The sequence below is a fragment of the Podarcis raffonei genome, chromosome 15 (assembly GCF_027172205.1).
Source record: "Podarcis raffonei isolate rPodRaf1 chromosome 15, rPodRaf1.pri, whole genome shotgun sequence".
NCBI classification, from domain to species: Eukaryota; Metazoa; Chordata; class Lepidosauria; order Squamata; family Lacertidae; genus Podarcis; species Podarcis raffonei.
Window position 1 is genome coordinate 43,234,847 of NC_070616.1, and position 19,676 is coordinate 43,254,522.

General features: G+C 45.9%; 1 protein-coding gene across 3 annotated transcripts in view; it reads right to left on the reverse strand.

Moving 5' to 3' along the window:
- The window catches only part of PDLIM2 (PDZ and LIM domain 2), a 57,178-nt gene that overhangs the window by 24,945 nt on the left and 12,557 nt on the right, over nt 1-19,676 (reverse strand). For 2 of the 3 annotated variants that reach the window (XM_053367036.1, XM_053367033.1), the window contains exons 2-3: nt 14,466-14,586; nt 8,373-8,524 (exon numbers count right to left, since the gene is read on the reverse strand). In XM_053367036.1, the coding sequence (XP_053223011.1) occupies nt 8,373-8,524; nt 14,466-14,558 (245 nt within the window). In that variant the 5' untranslated portion in view covers nt 14,559-14,586. Of the gene's footprint in view, nt 1-8,372; nt 8,525-14,465; nt 14,587-16,582; nt 16,692-19,676 lie in introns of those variants that run through there. The other variant, XM_053367035.1, reaches the window with a different exon arrangement.

The following is a 19,676-nucleotide window of genomic DNA, read 5'->3' on the forward strand; positions in this document are numbered from 1 at the left end:
CCTTTAAAATGAAGAGAGTGAGATGTATCATTAAAGCATAGAATCTCTCAGTTTCTCATAATTAGCAAATAGCTTTTATTTTCTCAACAGTCAAACTGTTGGCATGCTTTGCACCAGTGGTGGGCAGGAGTTATAGTAAGCAGTCATACAGGTATATCACACCAGACCAGTGGTCCATCTAGTTCACTACTGTCCACTCTCCGTCGAGTCAGAGAAGAGTCTTTTGCAGCCCGACCTGGAGATGCCAGGAACCTTTAACTCGCTCAGCCTGCATCTACTGGTAGCACACCCTCCAATGAAAAAAGGGACACTCTATTCTCCACCAGGAAGCTTCTCCGTACTTGATCTCCCGCACACCTAAACATCATATACACATTGACATCTGCCACCTTGAGCTGATGACAACCTCTCCAAGGAACCTGCCTCACAGAATTGTTGTAAACAGATAAATGGAATGAAATAAAATTTTAACTGTAAGCCACCTTGAAAAAGGCAGGAAAAGGTGCGATACAGTAATAGCAATAGTAAGAATGGAAACTGTGAGAATGATCAGGAACATACCAGAGAGTAACTGAACTCATTGGGGACTTTGTTCTGAGTAGAAATGTTTAGGATTGCAATGTAAGGCTGCACAGTCTTTACCCAGATACCTGGGAGTAAGCTCCATTGAATACAGTGGGCCTTACTTCTGAGTAGACAGTGTAAGGCTCAGTTTACAATAAAGGAATAAACACTCAATGCATTTCCTAAAAAATGGCTGGCTGCTGAAGCATTGCAATTAAAGAATTTAATGTGGATTGGTTACATTTTCCTTCAATATTATAGGATGTTCTACAGGTATATGCCAGCATCACTGTTTCTTTCATTTGGTGTAAATATTTTATTTTCAGTATAAACAGGACTCCATTTAATCATGACAAAAGTTCCTGTTTCCCAAAAGGACAGGAGGGGGGTGGGTCTGACCACTTTTAATTGTTCTCCAATACATGAAGGGGAGGAAAAAGGAAAAGTGGAACATTTTGGGATCAAATTAGAAAGCAAGATGGCTTCAGTAATTCTGGGACTATCCCTAGAAAATCAGGACACTTGGAGGGTTTGTGGGGGATCACTGGACTATATGTGGTGGGCTGTGTTTCTGAGACCCAGTTATTAACAGCATCAACAGCACAAAGGCTGAACTGTACTAACCCAGATGTAATTGATACTTCAATTTTTAGGTCATCCTAGAATACAGCTCATGGGGTGCATTAGACAGTTGGCTCCACTCCTGAGCTGCCATTTGGACCAGGCTTTGGATGGAGACGTGGGTGGCGCTGTGGGTAAAACCTCAGCACCTAGGACTTGCCGATCGCATGGTCGGCGGTTCGAATCCCCGCGGCGGAGTGAGCTCCTGTCGTTTGGTCCCAGCTCCTGCCCACCTAGCAGTTTGAAAGCACCCTTAAGTGCAAGTAGATAAATAGGGACCGCTTTATAGCGGGAAGGTAAACGGCGTTCCGTGTGCTGCTCTGGTGCCGGTTCGCCGGAGCAGCTTCGTCACGCTGGCCACGTGACCCGGAAGTGTCTGCGGACAGCGCTGGCTCCCGGCCTCTAGAGTGAGATGAGCGCACAACCCTAGAGTCTGTCAAGACTGGCCCGTACGGGCAAGGGTACCTTTACCTTTACCTTTATGTTGGATGGAGAACCTCAGAGTCAGAGTTACAAAACAAAGGAGATCCTGCAAGCCTGCCCACATCTACTTTACCCTGTACTCAGATTAAAATTTGGTACAGCCTCCAAGGAGACATATAATTGCCTCAACTGGGAGGCAGATTAAGCCTGAAAGCTACCAACTGGCCATTCCTAGCACGAAGGCTGATAGCAAGTCCTTATTGTCGTGTAATTACGTGAGTGTGTGCTTATCTGCAGAGCCCATCTTTATGTGGAATAAGTAAGTGGCAGGGTACCATTAGCATGGCAACCTAAATCTATGTTTGCGGGGGGGGGGTGTGCAAAATAATTCCCAGCTCCTAGACTTTTAAGTGAGGGTCAGTCAAGGACAAAACTCCTCAAAAAAAAAGAAAGGAAAAGGAAAAGGAAAAGGTACACAAAGAAGGAATTATTTTTCAAATCTGCATTATACCTTGGGTCCATCTATATCAATTTGTCTGCAATGAATGGCAGCAGGTCTCCAGAGTCTGCCAGGGATGGAACCCAGGACCTGCCACTAAACTAGGGTTCTTCCCCTCAGACAGGGGTGCCCGGGGCACCCTCAGACGCACATCCCATGGTGCCTGTCAAGGCGTCTGCTCTTCTCAATTTCTATTTTTTAAATTGAGGGGGGGTTGCCTTTTGTGGTTGTTCAGTTGTGGGGGGTTGCTTGTTTGGAGAGCCTTGTTATGCTACTTTTTGTCTGTATTTTAAAGTACAGGAGTGATTTGCCTAGGTTTTTTGAGGGGTGGGGGGAGTCTGAGTATTGCCAGTTCTCTTATGTGAAATTCATATCTTGTAGTGAGCACAGCAGTTTCTTACATTTCCAAATATGCTTATGGGCTTAAAAGAGTTGGGGAGGGAATACTTCATAAATGAGAGGCTCCCCCCCAGTAATTTTTTTAAGAGGTTCTATTCACCAATTTATGCAATGCATTTCTGCATTCCTATGGTAGACTGTAGCCAACATAAAAATAAAGGTGGACGGAACCTTTTGCGGGACCCCGGCCCCACAGAAGGAGGCAGAGGGGGCCTGTTCTGGGCTCAGCAAAGAAGAGGCCGGCTCCAAGCCAGCAAGATCTGGGTGGGACCAAGGCCAGACTGAGGTAACTTCAGCCAGAGAGTTTCATGTGGAGAGTCTGAAAATCAAGTTGAGAAGCTTCCAGAAGGGCAGAAAGGAAGACGGGGAGGGCTGATGTAGATGGGCCTGAAAATCTGCATGACCATAAATGGCTTTCTGCCAAGAATCAGGCAAGATCAAGTGGCGACTTCTCAGAACCTAAGCATTAAAAAACCCCAAAGTATCTCTCCTGAGTGTTATCTGAAGAACAAGTTTTGAATATTAGTGGTAAAAAGTGCAAGAGAGGAAATCCCCGCTTTAAACTTTACCTCAGTCACAAATTCTTTAGGTGGCCTTAGGCAAGTAAGTCACTGTTCCCTCAGCCAAAACTCCCCATCTGGGCAAAACAGTGCTGTACTGTAACTTCCAGGATAATGTGCATGATGCACTTTCGACATTTGTCTGAAGCATTCTAGGTGGAAACTGCCTCCCCCAAGCTGGTCCAGCCAGCTCAGTCTTGTTCCCAGCCACTGGGAATGGCTCTCTGGGGTTCCAGGCGGGGGACCTTCCCAGCCCCCCCTGGAGAGGCCAGGGACGGAAGCTGGGATTTTCTGCATGCAAAGCAAATGCTCTACCACAGAGCTATGGCCCTTCCTCCCTTTTAAAAAAATACTAGGTATAGCTCCTCCTGTGCAGGAAAATGGGTGTCGACCGTGTGGGGATGCTGCACCCACTTACAGGAAGAGGGAGAGGGATAGAGGGAATTCCTACACCAGGGAGAAACCTCCAGGGCACACAAGAAAATCTCTGGAACAGAGTGGAGACAGAGGGTTGCGAATGGGAATTGCCCCCAAGTGGTCAAGGAACAATGGCAGCAGGAAGTAGGGATGTTGGAGAATTTAGGTGGAAGTGTGAATGGAAATATATTAACATTCATCTCATTCCACAACGGAAATCTAGTCAGCAAATATGATCTGTTTTAGCTGTTATTATTTCCAGTCCACAAATGATACATAATAATGCATAATTCATACCACCCAAAAATTTGCACTGTATTTATTTTGCATTGAAATGAATGGTGTGGAATTGTGTAATGATAACTTGATTTATATATAACACCACAGTGGACAGTAAGAAGCCCATCTGCAACGGAAAGGAAACAGTGCTGTATGAGATGAATGCAAGGCTGGAATGGAAACCAAAGCTTTCTTACATCCCTAGCAATGAGCAACACACAAGCCCAAGTCCTCACCTGGCTATGGCTGAAGGGGTCTCCAAAGAACAGTCAGAAACTCCAAAGAACAGTTAGAAACTCAGGGAGAAAAATCTGAGCTTTTAGTACAATATTCTGCACTGTCACTTCCAACTGAGGTTTCTGACATGGACCTCAATGTTTGCTACTTCAGAGAAAGAGAGACAAAAAGGCACCCAGCACTGAGCCAACTCAAAGAGCTCCAAGCGCCCCAGGACAACTGCAGGGTGGGGGCAGAGAGGGTGGAGGAGGAAGAGAAAAAGATGAGCCGAAGGCCCCGGAATGAGAGGAATGCTGCCTCCTGAAGCTCCTTCAGTTCAGTTTGTCGGTTTTGGGGTGGTGCCAAGATACATTAAGACTTTCCAACTCTCATCTAGCATCCGTTGCATGTCAAAAGCAGAAGAAACAAGGAAAGGGGACCCAGCAGTGAGGCAGAAGACTGACCAAGTGGCCAAGTGGTGCAGAAAGGCATGTTGCTGTACCCTGCCCAGCTGGTCTGCAGAACACTCATGTGCGCATGCCACAGCACTGTGAGCCTACAAGCCAGAGCCTGCAAGCTAGGAGAGGCGTGACAAGGCCCTGTCAAGGCTCACACTGCGGGTGTTGCATGGGACAGTTCAGGTTGAACCCCAGCTGCCAGGCCCCACCTGCACGGCATAATGAAAGCACAATTACACCGCTTTAAGCCGTGTAAAGGATGCTGCGAGTTGTTAGGAGGCGACCCCTGTTCCCTCACGGAGGTACCATTTCCTGAGTTCCCTGCGAAGGAGATGGATTGTTAAACCATTCTGCAAATTGTAGCTGGGGGGCGGGAGGGGTCTCCTGGCAACTCTTACAACTCATAGCAAACTACAGTTCCCATGATTCTTTGGCAGAAGCCACAATTGTGTAAAGTGGTGCAATACTGCTTTAAGTGGATAGCGCAGATCGGGCACCAGAAAGGAACTTGAGGAACCTGAGCTAGGGCTGTACCCTGCTCCGCAGCCACTGCCCCCAACCACACGCACTCCAGGACTCCCTCATGATCTGAACTCAGCTGTGCTGCACCTGAGGCTGTGGGCCAAACTCCAGTATCGGCCAGCACTGGGTGGGGAAAGAGAATATCTGAGTCATGCCAGTAGAAGACCACACCCTGGACAGCAGCCTGTTCTCAAATGGCTTTACACAATGCAACAGTCTGCTTCTTCCCCTCCATCCCTCTCCCCACCCCCAAGACAAGGCCAAGTTTCGTCTGTCACAGAGTCTGACTCATCGGAAACTAGGAGATTGCTACCCGTTTCCTCGCCCTGGGCAATATTGCCAGTCTTGCCCACGTGTGCAGTGCCCCAAAGGCTACTTCACAGCTCACTAGCTTTGCAGTCACATGCAGGCTCATGTGGGATTATTACAGACCCAGCTGGGCTTATGCAACAGGGCACAAGAAAACTCCAGCACCGGACCCAGCGGGAGGTGCATCTTCAACACGCCTCGAAGCAGAGTTATTCTGGCTTACTTCACTTTTACAGGCCCTTTGAAAGGAGGAGAATCTGTGTGCAAACACAGAGCTTTTTTTTGTTTTTGTAAACATTCTTCCAAAACAAGTATCAATTGCCACCATTAAGAGTTTGAAAAGGGGCATTCAGGATTAGCAAGGAGAGTGCCAGTGGGCTGAGGTTTTCCACACACATCTGTCCTGTGCTCTGTAGCATGCTTTGCCCAACAACAGAATCCCAGAAGGGCCTGCCCCACCCTGGCGGTGAGACAAGCTCTCGCCCATCACCCAAAAAGTCCTCTGCGCTCTGTTGCTCCCTCTCTCTGCACCAAGGAGTTTTAATTTGCCAGCTTTGATAGCTGGATGCCAGGCGCAGCAGGAAAAGTAAGACTAGACTGCTGGGCTGTTATTTTTTGAGCCCACTATTGGTGCTAGTCAATGGGGTTTTGTACTCATACAAAAGCAAGTTAGTTTTTTAGGATTTCTCCCACCACCCATTGGGAAGAAATGATCACGGACACACTGCACTGGGAACCGTTCTTGGCAGGCTTTCTAGTCCTTTCGGCAGACAAAAGAAATTTTGAAAGTATTTTGAAACTTGAGGCTCAAAAGCATAGCAAATTTCAGGCAAATATTTCAGCTACCTAAGAGTAAGGCTTTTTTTATTCCTCCTCCCCCCTCTAAGCCAACTTTCTGTTCTCATGCCTCAGCTGCCTCACTCCCCTCCTCAAAAGCCTTTTCTCTTGCCTTGGCATCTGCCAGGCCTGTGCTTAACCAAAATCCATCTTAATTCTACAAAAACATAACAATAAAATAATAATACACTGCAATAAACATACATTGTGCAAATTAGGTTTCTGTCATAATTCTTATGGTAGAATTTGATCTTCTTTGGCCACAGAATCTGTGCATGTAGAGTAGACACACCGGTATAAATAAAACAGAACCAGAGCAGCACCAAGAAGTTGGTTTTGACCCCCTCACACAGGACACCCCTCATCTGCAGGGCTTACCAAGCTACACCTCCCAAGTTCCCTTTGGCACAGAATATACAGACAAGCACTGCCCCTTCACCCCAAGAACAGCCCCAGGCTCTAGAACCAGTCAGACCTGGGCAGCAGGAAAACAACTGCCCAAGCTGCTTCTCTTCCCAGCTAATCCGCCCCAGCTTAGCTTTGTGCTGCTTTGCAAACCACTAGCATGCTCTCAGAGCCAAAAATACAGCTCCTGAACACTGCACAAGGGAAACCAATAGTCAGTCAACTCCAGCCAGCCAGTCCCTGGCTCTGTCCTTATAACCCACAAGCTGTATTCAGAACAGACCTCATGCCCTATGTACACAAAAGATCAGGGATTTTAGCTGCTTTTCCCTGCACCTTCCAGGGTACAGCCGAGGAGATGGCTGGGTGCACCATTTCAGAGTGTCTGACCCCTGCAGTCCCCACATATGACAAGCAGGCCAAGGTGGGCTCCTAAGGACAGACCTTGCTGGGAGAAGGGAAATGTCACAATAACACAAAACAGCAAACACCTAAATGCTCATAGGTTTTAATATACACTTCTTTAAGAGTGTTTTTAAAATGTAAAAAGTCCTAGCACCCTATCTGTCACCCCAGTTTGTTTGCATTAACTGGCCTGAGAACTGGGACTGGGTTACTTCTTACTGCTCTTTTTCAACATTAACAGAAGGCTCCAGGAGTTAATCCAAGGAGGCCCTGCCCACCTCCCAAGCCTTTAACCCACAGCAGAACGTGAACCAATGGCCAGGAACCTTAGGGCGCTTCCCATAATGGAGGCCACAGGCAGTAGCCTCACAGTTCCCACTTTGGACAGACACAGTCCATTCCTATTTCTGGTGCAACCGGTCCACTCGTCCCTTCACGTCTTTATCTCAAGAGTGGGCAGATGTCAGCCTTGGATAGCCTAAATTGTTGTTGTTTTGTTTTGATTTGCTTTTGCTTTTTTTTTTTTTACTAACATCTCATGAATCTGCCAACCAGATCCAGATGCGAAACTGTAGGGTGGAAGAGATTCATTTAGGATTACGGAAGAGGGTGCATCTGAGCACATGTCCAGCACAAGAGTCTGTTTTCAAAACCAGAACTGAGCTCACAGTAACACCCCCAAAATCACAACTGGTTCCCCCAAGTGTTTTAGCAGTCAAATTCAGCAGTGGAGGTGGCAAACTTTTTAGGTGTTCCAATTCCAATCTTCTGCAAGTTACCCAGAGAGCAACACTCCACTCTCTACTCCATCTTCTGTTTACACTAAGCAGAAGCTAGAGTTTTTTCTGCAGTCACTCTTGACAGGATGTATTCCTCCTCCTTCCTTTTAAATAAGGCCCCTCACTTTCAATGCAGGAACATCCATGGGCCTTTGCTCAGCAACCACGGATCAATATCCTGAATTTTATGAAATTAAATGGCATTTGTGGGAGAACCAAGCAATTGGTAGAGAGCACCATACTTGCCTTTTGTTAACTGACACAGAAAAGAAAGGACAACCCGCTGCAGCTGAAACTAAGAGCTAAAAGCATCCTCCCCAGCTCCTAAAACAGCAGTTCTTGTCCCCCTCAAGACAGGAGAGCAGTTGCTAGAACTTCCCAAAGCAGCAGGATTGCAGAATGGCAGCCCTATTTGTCCACAACCCAAATGGAAATGGAGAGAAGGACTGCAACTGTCCGTCTAGGAAAAAAGCACTAAAATGTTCTCATGTTTGATTATTGACATTGCTCATTCCAGTTTTGTGCCTTTCAGTATTCCTTTATTTTACTTTCACTGATGACATCATTAAAGGCACAGTGAAGGAATGGATGCTCTGATTTGGCTCCCCAAAATATGGGGCCAGGAACCTCTGGCGCAATTGCTTGTGGTTAATTCGGCCCTTGCTACCGGCAACCTTACCTGTCCACCTGCAGCTGCAGCTGCCCAGAGCTCTGCTTAATCTTGTTCTGTGCTTCCACATTGAGCATCTCGGAAGTGCTCTCTCCATTGATGGAGATTATGACATCACCAGGACGAAGGTCACCTAGAGCTGCTTTGCCATGCTCAGTCACCTGCATAAAGAATGAGAAAGGCAGAGACACATCGAGCTGAAATGTGACTACTGGGAACAAGCCATGCCCAACTGTGCATCAAGAGAAGGCAGATGAATAGCAGACCTTCTATCCCACCAGCTCCTTTATTTATTTAACATGTTAGACTGCTTAATATAATAAAATCTCAAAGTGCTATGGAGTTTGGACAGTTTGCTTCCACTGGCTCTGTCCCCATATCCAAACAAATGTCTGCACAAAGGATTTGTCTGGATTAGTTAATAACATGGGCTAAATTAACCCCTATTAAGAGTCTCTGCACCCGCCCATCTTAAAGATTAAAAGTGGATTTGCAATGTGTTATGCTTAATAGAAAAAAGTTAATTAAACCCGACTGAAAACATTCCAGAAGAGTAACAGAGTTAAATCTGCTGTAGCAAAAACATCAAAAGATTCCTGTTGCACCATAAAGGCTAATAAGCGTATTGTGACATGGCCTTTTGAAATGTTTGGCTCTGCTTCACCATGTGCATTTGACAATTTGGAAAAAGAAACTAAGTCACTGTGCATTTATGCTAGAACATCTTATTATGGACTAAGCAAGTTACTGCCATGAAGACCACAAAGAGCAAAATACAAAACTGGCAAAACAACCAGTATTTTTTAACAAGGCCCACTGCTTTTCGGGGAAGTGCCAGTTTCTAAATTCATCCAGAGAGCTCTCTCCATAATGCCGGTCACTTTGTAAAATGCCTTTCTTATTATTTTAAAAGCACTTTCAACCTACTTTAAATCACTCCATTACATGGCACAGCAAAATCCACGTGTCCAGAAATGTGTGCCTACCAGGGGAGGGGGAGGGGGAAGGAAAGAATTGTTCATGCAATGAGGTTGATTGCTGAATTACAACATCCCTTCAATCTTAAACTTACATTATTGGAGTGTGATGGATAATTCTAAAAACAAAGAAGTGTCACACTCCTTATATAAAAGCGTTTGACAGCCATGAAGAATTGGATATCCAATAAACAGCATCTGCTGATGGTCTTTCTCATGCTGGGCTACAGATTGGTTTTGCAACATTTGAAAAATTGCAGAAATGGGGAGGCTTAAAGAAAGTATATAATTAATAAAAGGCGAAAGATTTATATGATCTGAAGAGAAACCAGAGTATTGGCAGAAATGACTGGCAGAATCCGTGACCAGGGAGAAGAGTCGGCGGAAGAAGATTGGAAGAAATTCAAGGACTATTTACAGAAATATTGTAAAATTAATGAATGTTGAATGATGTCGGATAGAAATTAAGGGGTTTTTTAGCTGTAATGCTTTGAGATAAGGATTTGCTGAATAAATAATTTGAATTGGACTACAAGAAGGGGAGGTATGAGGAGGTCAGGGAAATAGGTCATTGAAAACTAAGTATTGTGAACTATATGTGTTTTTAAATTTTTTTGTTTTTTGTTTGTATAAAAATTGGAAATTTTAATAAATATCTTTTTAAAAAAAAGAAAGTATATAATTAAAAGAAGGAAGGAGATCACACAAAAATTTTGAGCAATGTCGGAGTTGCTCTTTATCAATTGATGTATTGGAAACAATGATATAATCTGAATGTGACTCAGATTACAAGGAGATTCCAACTAAACATTAGGAAGAACTTTCTGATGGTAAGAGCTGTTCAAAAATGGAACTGGCTACCTCATGAAGGTAGTGGACTCTCCTTCCTTGGAGGTCGGATGGCCATCTGTCAGGGATGCTTGAGCTGTGATTCCTGCATTGTAGGAGGTTGGACTAGATGGCCTTGGGGTTCCTTCCAACTCTACAGTTCCATGATTCTGTAAGTGTCTTGCAATATTTTAACCATCTTTGTACTCCAGTGATAGTTTCGGTTAAAGATTCCCTTAAACACTGCAGTTTATTACAATAATTTATAGCATACTGTTCCATTTCAAAATAGCGCTCAAGGCAGCCACATAAATACTGAATGTTTCTTTTGTCCTGTATTCTGGAAACATCTGGATGTTAACAATGCATTATTGTGACATGTGATGCTGTTGAAATGCTAGTAAAGAGACCAAAACAACAACACCCTTATCCCTTACAACATCTGTGACTCTTATTCTAGTTTTGTTTTTGCAGTAAAACAGTGACCACTCTCTAGCCACCATCAGCAGTCAAATGTCTGACCACAGGTTTGCTCACCTTGTGACTTTCTCCTCTCAGGAAGCTGGCAATTAATATTTTGTTTATAACTGAGTGAATGAATAAGGCAGTTGCCAAGGCAAAGGTGTTCACCTGGTAACCCAAGGGAGCAGGAGGAGATCTCTCTCCAGAATTAACACTGGGCTGCTCTATTCCTTAACAGGGATCCCTAGACACCAGACTGCAATTCCGGAACAAGTCAGTCTTAATTCACTTCAGATTCCAATTCATTTACAAATGCAAAGTCCACAGGCACCAGCGAACAGGAGGTGAGGAAAGACTTGCTAATGAAAACATGTGGCCCTTGACTCACCTTGCTCAAGTTCTCCCAGATAAATCATCATGAAAGGCTATAAGCAAAAGCGAGGTTCTCTTTATGCACACCTGGTGGGCGGAATACAGAATTCCCTGCTCACACAATGACCACCCAAGGGGTGAGGCTGAATCACTCAAAAACCTCCTTGGCAATGCAAACAGTCGGTTGCTGATTTAGGATAATAACAACCTCTGAAACTATCTCAGGCAGCCCAGATCACATAAACAAGTCCCTAATATCTCCAACAGAAAAGCCTGTGTTGGGGTGGCTTGGCCCCAGACGACTGCCCCCAATGATTAACCCACACAACCATTGCAGCAAATCTAATGGTAGCCTACATTTCTTCCACAGAACCCAAGGCAGCATATAGGGTCCTCAGCCCAGAGAGACACTGACCAGACCCCCAACCTTCTCAGATTCAGCTTCAGCCTTTACAGAGGGCAGCCGTCTAAGTGAAGGAGCTCAAGAAAGGCCTCCCAGTCCAAGTCCAAGTTAAAGACAAAGAACCCAAAGGAAGGGGGAGCGTCTGGAAGTTGCCCACCCAGAGTCAGCACCTGGACAGGAGACGGAGCAGCCACGCAGGTCGCCTGATCAGTTTACCCCACTATGAGGAAAGGCTTTGCATTTTTTACGTTCAATTATGGCAATTGTTTCTACATCTGCATCTTCACATGTAAATCAACATGTGACATTTTATTCAGATTTATGTTGCCTTTTGCTCTCTTTTTTATTATGTATTTCCTGTATTTTGGGCAAGTGGCCACCTTACTCACCAAGGCTGCTGCTTCTGTGCCTTTAACAGATTCTGGCAATGTTTATTTTTTTATTTTAAGAAATTTACACTTCCATAGCAATGCTTTGGAAGAGATTCCACGCTGATTTCAGTCTGCCCAGCAATGGGGCAAACAGCATGGGCAGAACACCTTCTGCTTCCTTTTGTGCCAACCGGGGGGGGGGGGGGGGCGGGGAGCAGGGATATTCCCTTGCCCAGCCCTGGAGAGGGGAGTAAGGAAGAAGTATATTAGACCCCTGCTGCTTACAGTCTCCATGTGCAGCACCATAGACTTAAGTCTGTTCCCAGGGAGTTGGTTCCTTGAAGAAATGGTAAACAGGATCTGTTCTCCTCATTATAAACTGAAGGGTCACACTTGGCTCAGTGCCCAGCCCAGAAAAAGGGGCAGCTTCCTTTTAGAGCTTCTGCCCCAAGCAGCACATAAAAAAAAAAAAAATGCTCAGCATTCCAGGATGTCCTGCAAAACCCGAAAGACATTCAATGCAGGAACAGCCAGGCCAACCAATCTCTTCACTCCCACTTTTCCACAGGAAATTCCACTCAGAGCACCCAGCAAGTTGTTCAGCAAAACAGAGCCTATTTAGTTTGAGGCAATGGTAAAGGTAAAGGTAAACTGACCCCTGGACAGTTAAGCCCAGTCAAAGGCGACTACGGGGTGCAGCTCTCACCTTGCTTTTCAGGCTGAGGGAGCCGGCGTTTCTTTTTTTTTTATATAAAGTTTTTATTGGTTTTTCCACATATAATATAAGACAATACAAAAGACAAACACAAACAAACACACATATAAACATGTAAAGTTTCGTAGATTTTTTTTCATATACCCAATTTCAACGACTTCCCCATACCCCCCTTTTCTGCATCTCTATTTTAAACTTTTTTTTTCCAGCAACCCCTGGTCCAAATTATTATTAATTCCTATCTTTAACTCTTATCCAATCATTTATCGCTGCAAATCTGTTATGCTTTACCCATGACATTTTAACACTCAATAATTTTGCTAGTATTTTTAAGATAAAGTTTAAATTTCTTCCAATCTTCTTCCGCCGTCTCTTTCCCTTGGTCACGGATTCTGCTCGTCATCTCTGCTAATCCCATGTAGTCGATCACCTTCGTCTGCCAGGGAGCCGGCGTTTCTCCACAGACAGCTTTCTGGGTCCTGTAGCCAGCAGGACTAACCCGCTTCTGGTGCAACAGAATACAGTGATGGAAGCCTGAGTGCATGGAAATGCTGTTTATCTTCCTGCCACAGCGGTACCTATTTATCTACTCGCGCTGGTGTGCTTTTGAACTGCTAGGTTGGCAGGAACTGGGACAGAGCAACAGGAGCTCACCCTGGCACGCTGATTCAAACCTTTTTTGTTTGAGTTAATACACTGTGCCTCCTTGTGCAAGTACCTGCTGAAGCTTCCAGCTACAATATAGTCAAGTGCATCTCACCTGGTGGCACTGTGTGGCCCACAGATTAAGTCTCGTCCACATCAGAGTTTTGTGACTGTCTTCATGTCACGCACCTGCTCATCTTCCTCTCTTTAGCAGCCCATTCCAGTTAGCATCCCATCTCTATAATTCTGCCTCAAATGTTTTGAGTGCTCACACTTGTGCAGCCAAGGCGGCACCACTGTGCACTTGGGAAAACACTCAGGGCCCACAGAATTCTGAACAACTATTGAAAGGGGAAACCTGACAACCAGGTGGGAGGGCAGAGGAAGAGAGTGGCTGGAAACGGAAGACTGAGGAAGAGACAAGCTCCGTGAAAACCGAGTTTGGTTGGGTCCTTTCCTGTCTCACACTCAGAAGCTATTTTTAAATGTCCCTAGGGATGGAACTGGGGACTGGCAATGGAAATCAATCAAGAAAGACAAGATTTAAAAATAAGTGGGACAGGGCACCAAAAGGGATGGGCAAACCGGTTAATTTTGGTTTCTCTCATTTTCTAATTTTTTAAAACTTAAATTCAGCTCTCCACATTTCTGCAGCAATCTGCACGTTAAAAAAAAATACCCCCATGAAAATTAATCAACATATTAATGTGAATTTATCCTAATAAACATATTTTTGTATGCCGTTTTTATTAGTATACCCCATTTTCCAAAACAGTTTTTCCTAATGTAATGTTCCTTGTACATGTTCCTTGGCCGGAGATGTATAAAACCCGGGAGGATGCTTATGTTTTGTGGATTGTTTAAGAAAACGAAACCCGAGGACTGAGCAGGCTCAGCAGGTACAAAATGCTGACTAACTGAGGGAGGGCAATGAAACAGAAAACTAGAGAAGACGGAAAATGGAATGGAGTGACTGGAACCCTGACCGGGGTTTTCCACACGGCAACCTTTTTATGCAGGGCCCCTCTTTCCCTTCTTGATTGAAGGTGCCAAGTAAGGAACAGCAGACAATCTTACCTGGTTAGCAGAGGGCAGTGTGGGAGTTAAGTTTCATTGCTATACACACTTTACGTTTCCTTACTGTGTGTGGCTCTCTCGCTGTCTGACTTTCCAGAGTACAAGACAGCAGTATAAGAAGCAGCAGGTCATTTTCCACGCAGAACCGCCTACCCCATCAGCAACATCCATCATGTGGCCCACAGGCCATAAGGTGAACTCTGCTGCACTATATGGGCAGCCAGTGGGAGAAAGAGGAGACAGGCTACCTACCTTAGATACTATGATGGGCTTCCTGAAGTCCCGTCCCCCTGTGATGCGGAAGCCCCATGGAGCGGGACCCATGAGATTCACATTCACCGCCATGGCAGTTCCACCAGCAGACCCTGTGGGCCTGAAAAGCAAAGGATAAGAATTCTGTGAAGAGAGGGTGATGGGAATGTTGGTGGATAATAGGAAGGAATGGCTGAGTGTTCCAGGAGGGAGAAGAGGAGGAAGTGCTCTTGGCCCCAGAAGCAGAGGACGCTGCCTTGTGCCGCCGAGTCGAGTGCAGTGTTGTCCACAGCAACTGGCAGCAGCTCTTTCAGGCAAGGCTTCCTTCCCCCCGTCCTGGAGATGCTGGGGACTGAACCTGGGATGCTCCACATGCTAAGCAGATGCTCTGCCTCTTCCTCCCCAATTACCAGGACAACTCTATTCATTCATTGATTAGTTGGTTATGTAAAGCTTTTTTATCTTTTACTCTGCTCTTTAGTTGAAGAGGCTCTCAGAGCAGCATATGAAGACCAGAAGTAAGACATTTTCTGTCCTCAGGCTTACAGTCTAAAAGACATCACACCTAAGAAAAAAGATGCAGAGGGAGGACGAAGAAAGCAACCACAGGCACCAGTTACAATGACCAGTAAGTGACCAGCTGGGGTGGAAGCAGGGGAATGGCTGCTGCAAGTTGACAGCTGAAAGAGGGTCAAAGGCAGCTATTCTTTCCACAGAGGCAACGAAATAGCCCTGAGTTCCTTCTTCCTCCCTGCTCTGCAGCTCTTGCTAGGCAGCTACTGGAGTGAACCATAAGGCATCTGGTTCATGTGTGCAACGTGGCTTTTCTTTTTAAGGCTGGGGAACCACCAATATCAGGCACAGCAGCTTCCTGGAAACCTAAAGGTTGTTCTGCTAATGGCAGGTGATGCAGCAGTGACTGGATCCAGCAAGCTCCCAGCTCATGCCAGCAAAACCGCCATGAGTGAAACTAGCCAGTGGAGAGTGTCAAAAGCGGCCTTAAATTTGCAAGCAGGGTGACCATGCTAACAACTAGCAGAAAGAGCCTTCTCAAAAGAAACATAACAAATATTAGAGAGAGAGGGAAGTCTGAGTAAGTTCCCTTTTGAGAAATTTCAGCTTGGCTACTATCAAGTTAAACTGCACATGCACCCCCCCCCATATGCGTGATTGACTTGTGCATGACCACTTGCATGCACAGCACTGGGAAATAAATAAATAAATAAAATCATATGAGGAAATGGCAGGAGAGAGCTAGAGAGTCCTTGTGGTTTGTGAGGAAACCCTCCCCAGAGCCCAAGGAGGACATCAGTGAGGACGGAGGAAGCCCCAAAGAGACACGAGGTCCAGTGGGGCTTTGTTAAGGCTGCTCAGCCTCCCTGCCTAGCAGCCGATGCATGCGGTAGTGCAGCAGCAGCAGAAGAAGCAGCAGCAGACACCTTTCCACACATCCTGCAGCCTCCAGGTGGCCCCAGAGCTTCAACTCTAGTTAAAGAAAAAGTTGTGTGGAGAGTGGGAGCAGGAAAAAACCGGCGTTTAGAAGTTTTTTAGAGGGTGCTCCCCCACTTACACAATTTTCATTTATGCATGTGGGGGCCCAAGTAAGTGGGAGGGCGCCTGTATATTGTTGGTGGTCATACAGGTAGATGAAGGAAGCAGTGGACCTTCTCACTGGAGGAGGAGAAGACTGGAAGGAGTAGGGGACAAGCCCACTGCTGCCGTCAATTACATTTGAATAATAAAATTTCATCAACAGTTGTTCTCTAAGTTCTCCACTCTGTTCATGGGGGCTGAAATTACACACAGGAAGGGGATTTAACCGAATATTCTCCAGGGCACTGGTGAAATTCTCCAACAGTTCAGCTGGAATCTTCCCCCCAAAATACCTCAGATACCTCTACCTCAGATATTATTTTCTGAGAATTTTTTAAAATAAAATGGATTCTCCAGCACCTTGCAATTTCCCTCACATAGAAACACAGTCCATAATGTCAATTCAAGGACCCTAGAAGTGGGCTTCCCAATTTTTCTGTCAGGGCTAGAACCCCCAAACCACACAATTCTCCAAGCAATTGCAGCCCCGGCTCTGTTCAGGAGACCTCGAATCCTGGACCTACCTCTACAACCCCCAAACTGAGGTGCAGCAATTGTCTCCAAAGATTCAGCACACCCCAAAGCCCTGTTCCTCTCCTGCACAGTCACTCTCCAGAAGGGGAACTTGAAGACTGAAAAACAGTTGGTTCCTTCCTAGACCACATGATGCGACCGACATTTGCCTTCCTGTCACAGACCTCACTTCCGCCCCCCCATCCCCCCCCCAGCCTGCAGGTTCCTCCTTGCCAACCGCAAGTGCCTGACAAGGAAAAAAGCTCTAAGCAGAGAAGGGCGCAGAACAAGTTGCAGATCTAGCCATGTCAGACACCTGGAGGAGTAGTAACAGCAGCTGCAGTGATGCTCTCCAGGTGATAATAAAAGTTATAAATCCAACTTTTCTTTTGCTCTGTCCCTCACAGTCAGGTTGATGGTTTATTGCCTGTGCTTTGCTTGGGCATGTTTTCTCGTAGCCTGGAATCCCAACTGCAACAAAGTGAACAATGGTGACCCTAGATTTTTATGACAAAGAATGTGACACCAAAGCCGACTAAAAAGGGCTAAGCTGGAATGGCTATTAATTAAAATAACTACAATCATAACTGCTAAATATGTAATAACAGTAGCATATTCCCAGCAGCACACATCTAGGCTGAGTAAGTGGAGCCCAATAAAATTTGTTGTTGCATGCCTTCATTTTCACTGCTAGATTTCTCTAGAGCAGTCTTCCCCAACCAGGTGCCCTCCAGATGTTTTGGGCTACACTTACTTTGAACTCCTGCCAGCGCAGCTGTATGATGCTTGGCCTGCTGGGAAGACGGCCATGCCAGATGGAGCAAGCCAGAGCCTGTTCTCACATGCAAGTGACCACTTGCGATCAAGTGATGAGCATGCATGTTATGCTCTGTAGACTAATGAAATAAATGCTCTTCTGATATTTAGGTTATCCAGATTGGTTCACACATGTGAACCAGTCCCAAGAGGCCCTCTAGCCCTGCTTCTGCTCCCCACAGAATTCTCTGACATTCCCACAATTCCCAAATGCTAATCTCCTCTTCCTGAAGCCACAGAGAGGAAAACATCCTACTGCAACATGGTTTTCCTTCCATAACTTCCAATGCAACTTCCAATTTGGCCACAAGTCTTCCAAAGACAGCCAGCCAGATTGTGACCTGCTGCTTGAAGGTTTATGGACTTCCAGGGATGGAGAAGTCCATGATCACGGCAGATGGTGACAGCAGTCACGAAATTAAAGACGCCTGCTTCTTGGGAGAAAAGTGATGACAAACCTAGACAGCATCTCAAAAGGCAGAGATGTTACCTCGTCGACAAAGGTCCGTATAGTTAAAGCTGTGGTTTTCCCTGTAGTGATGTATGGAAGTGAGAGCTGGACCATAAAGAAAGCTGATCGCCAAAGAATTGATGCTTTTGAATTATGGTGCTGGAGGAGACTCTTGAGAGTCCCATGGACTGCAAGAAGATCAAACCTATCCATTCTTAAGGAAATCAGCCCTGAGTGCTCACTGGAAGGACAGATCGTGAAGCTGAGGCTCCAGTACTTTGGCCACCTCATGAGAAGAGAAGACTCCCTGGAAAAGACCCTGATGTTGGGAAAGATGGAGGGCACAAGGAGAAGGGAATGACAGACGATGAGATGGTTGGACAGTGTTCTCGAAGCTACTACCATGAGTCTGACCAAACTGCGGGAGGCAGTGGAAGACAGGAGTGCCTGGCGTGCTCTGATCCATGGGGTCACGAAGAGACAGACACGACTAAACAACTAAACAACAACAACAAGGGATGGAGAAGCAGCAATGGCAGTGTGTGTGTATCAGCTAGAATGAGGCAGAAAATGGGCATAACTGCCACCACTAGGTAAAGGGACCCCTGACCATTAGGTCCAGTCGTGGCCGACTCTGGGGTTGCGGCGCTCATCTCGTTTTATTGGCCGAGGGAGCCGGCGTACAGCTTCCGGGTCATGTGGCCAGCATGACTAAGCCACTTCTGGAGAACCAGAGCAGTGCACGGAAATGCCATTTACCTTCCCGCCGGAGTGGTACCTATTTATCTACTTGCACTTTGATGTGCTTTTGAACTGCTAGGTTGGCAGGAGCAGGGACCGAGCAACGGGAGCTCACCCCGTCATGGGGATTCGAACCACCGACCTTCTGATTGGTAAGTCCTAGGTTCTGTGGTTTAACCCACAGCGCCACCCGCGTCACTTAACTGCCACCACTATGGAGCAACAATTGAGAGATAGCAAAAAAGCAGGAAGTCACTTTGCCTTGAGGAGCAAGAAGAGGGCTCATTACAGGGTGGGAGTGGCTCCTAGATCTAGGAGAGGAAGGGAGGTCCCCAGAAACGCAAGCAATTGTCAGCGCCAGACTTTTGGTGCCGTAGGCCATACCATATTGCTTCCTTCTCATCAAGAAGCAGGAAGGGGGGGGAGAGCAGTGCTGGCCCAGGAGGCTTTGGTGGGGGAGGCAGAAGACAAGCAAAAGCACCCGGAGAACCAGGCAGGAAGTTCACAGCCACAAGACCTGATTCATATATTTTGCAGCTGAGGCTGGGAAGTTTGCAGCGAAGCACAACCTCCCAGGAGAGGATGCTGGGCTGACACCTCCCTGAGCATGCCACGGCCTGTTTATGCGGGGGGGGGGGCAGATAGACCTTGCTGGCAACGGCCCAGGGGTTAAGACTGCAATGAACCAAGTCTCCACAAGGGGTGGGTGAATCAATCAGTTGCCGTCTCTGTCAATTTCTCATTTTTTCAATCTTATGTTCAGTTCTCTGCATTTCTGCATCATTTGTTTTTAAGTCCTCATCAGCCTTTTACTGTGAATTTCCAACATACACATTTTTGTATGCAATTTTGCATAATTTATACACTTTGGCAAATAACATTTTCCCTAATGTAATGAATTTCTGCATTACATCATCAATGTTACTTTCATCAATGCATGCATTTTAATGCACACTTACCTTAGCATACACAACATTACGTGGCTGGAAAATGGCATTGCAAGATTCAGAGAAGGCTGACTGCCTTTTGGTTCATGGATTGTTTCAGAAAGTGCGAAATATGCATAGCTGTCAACTTACAGATTTGAAAATATGGGA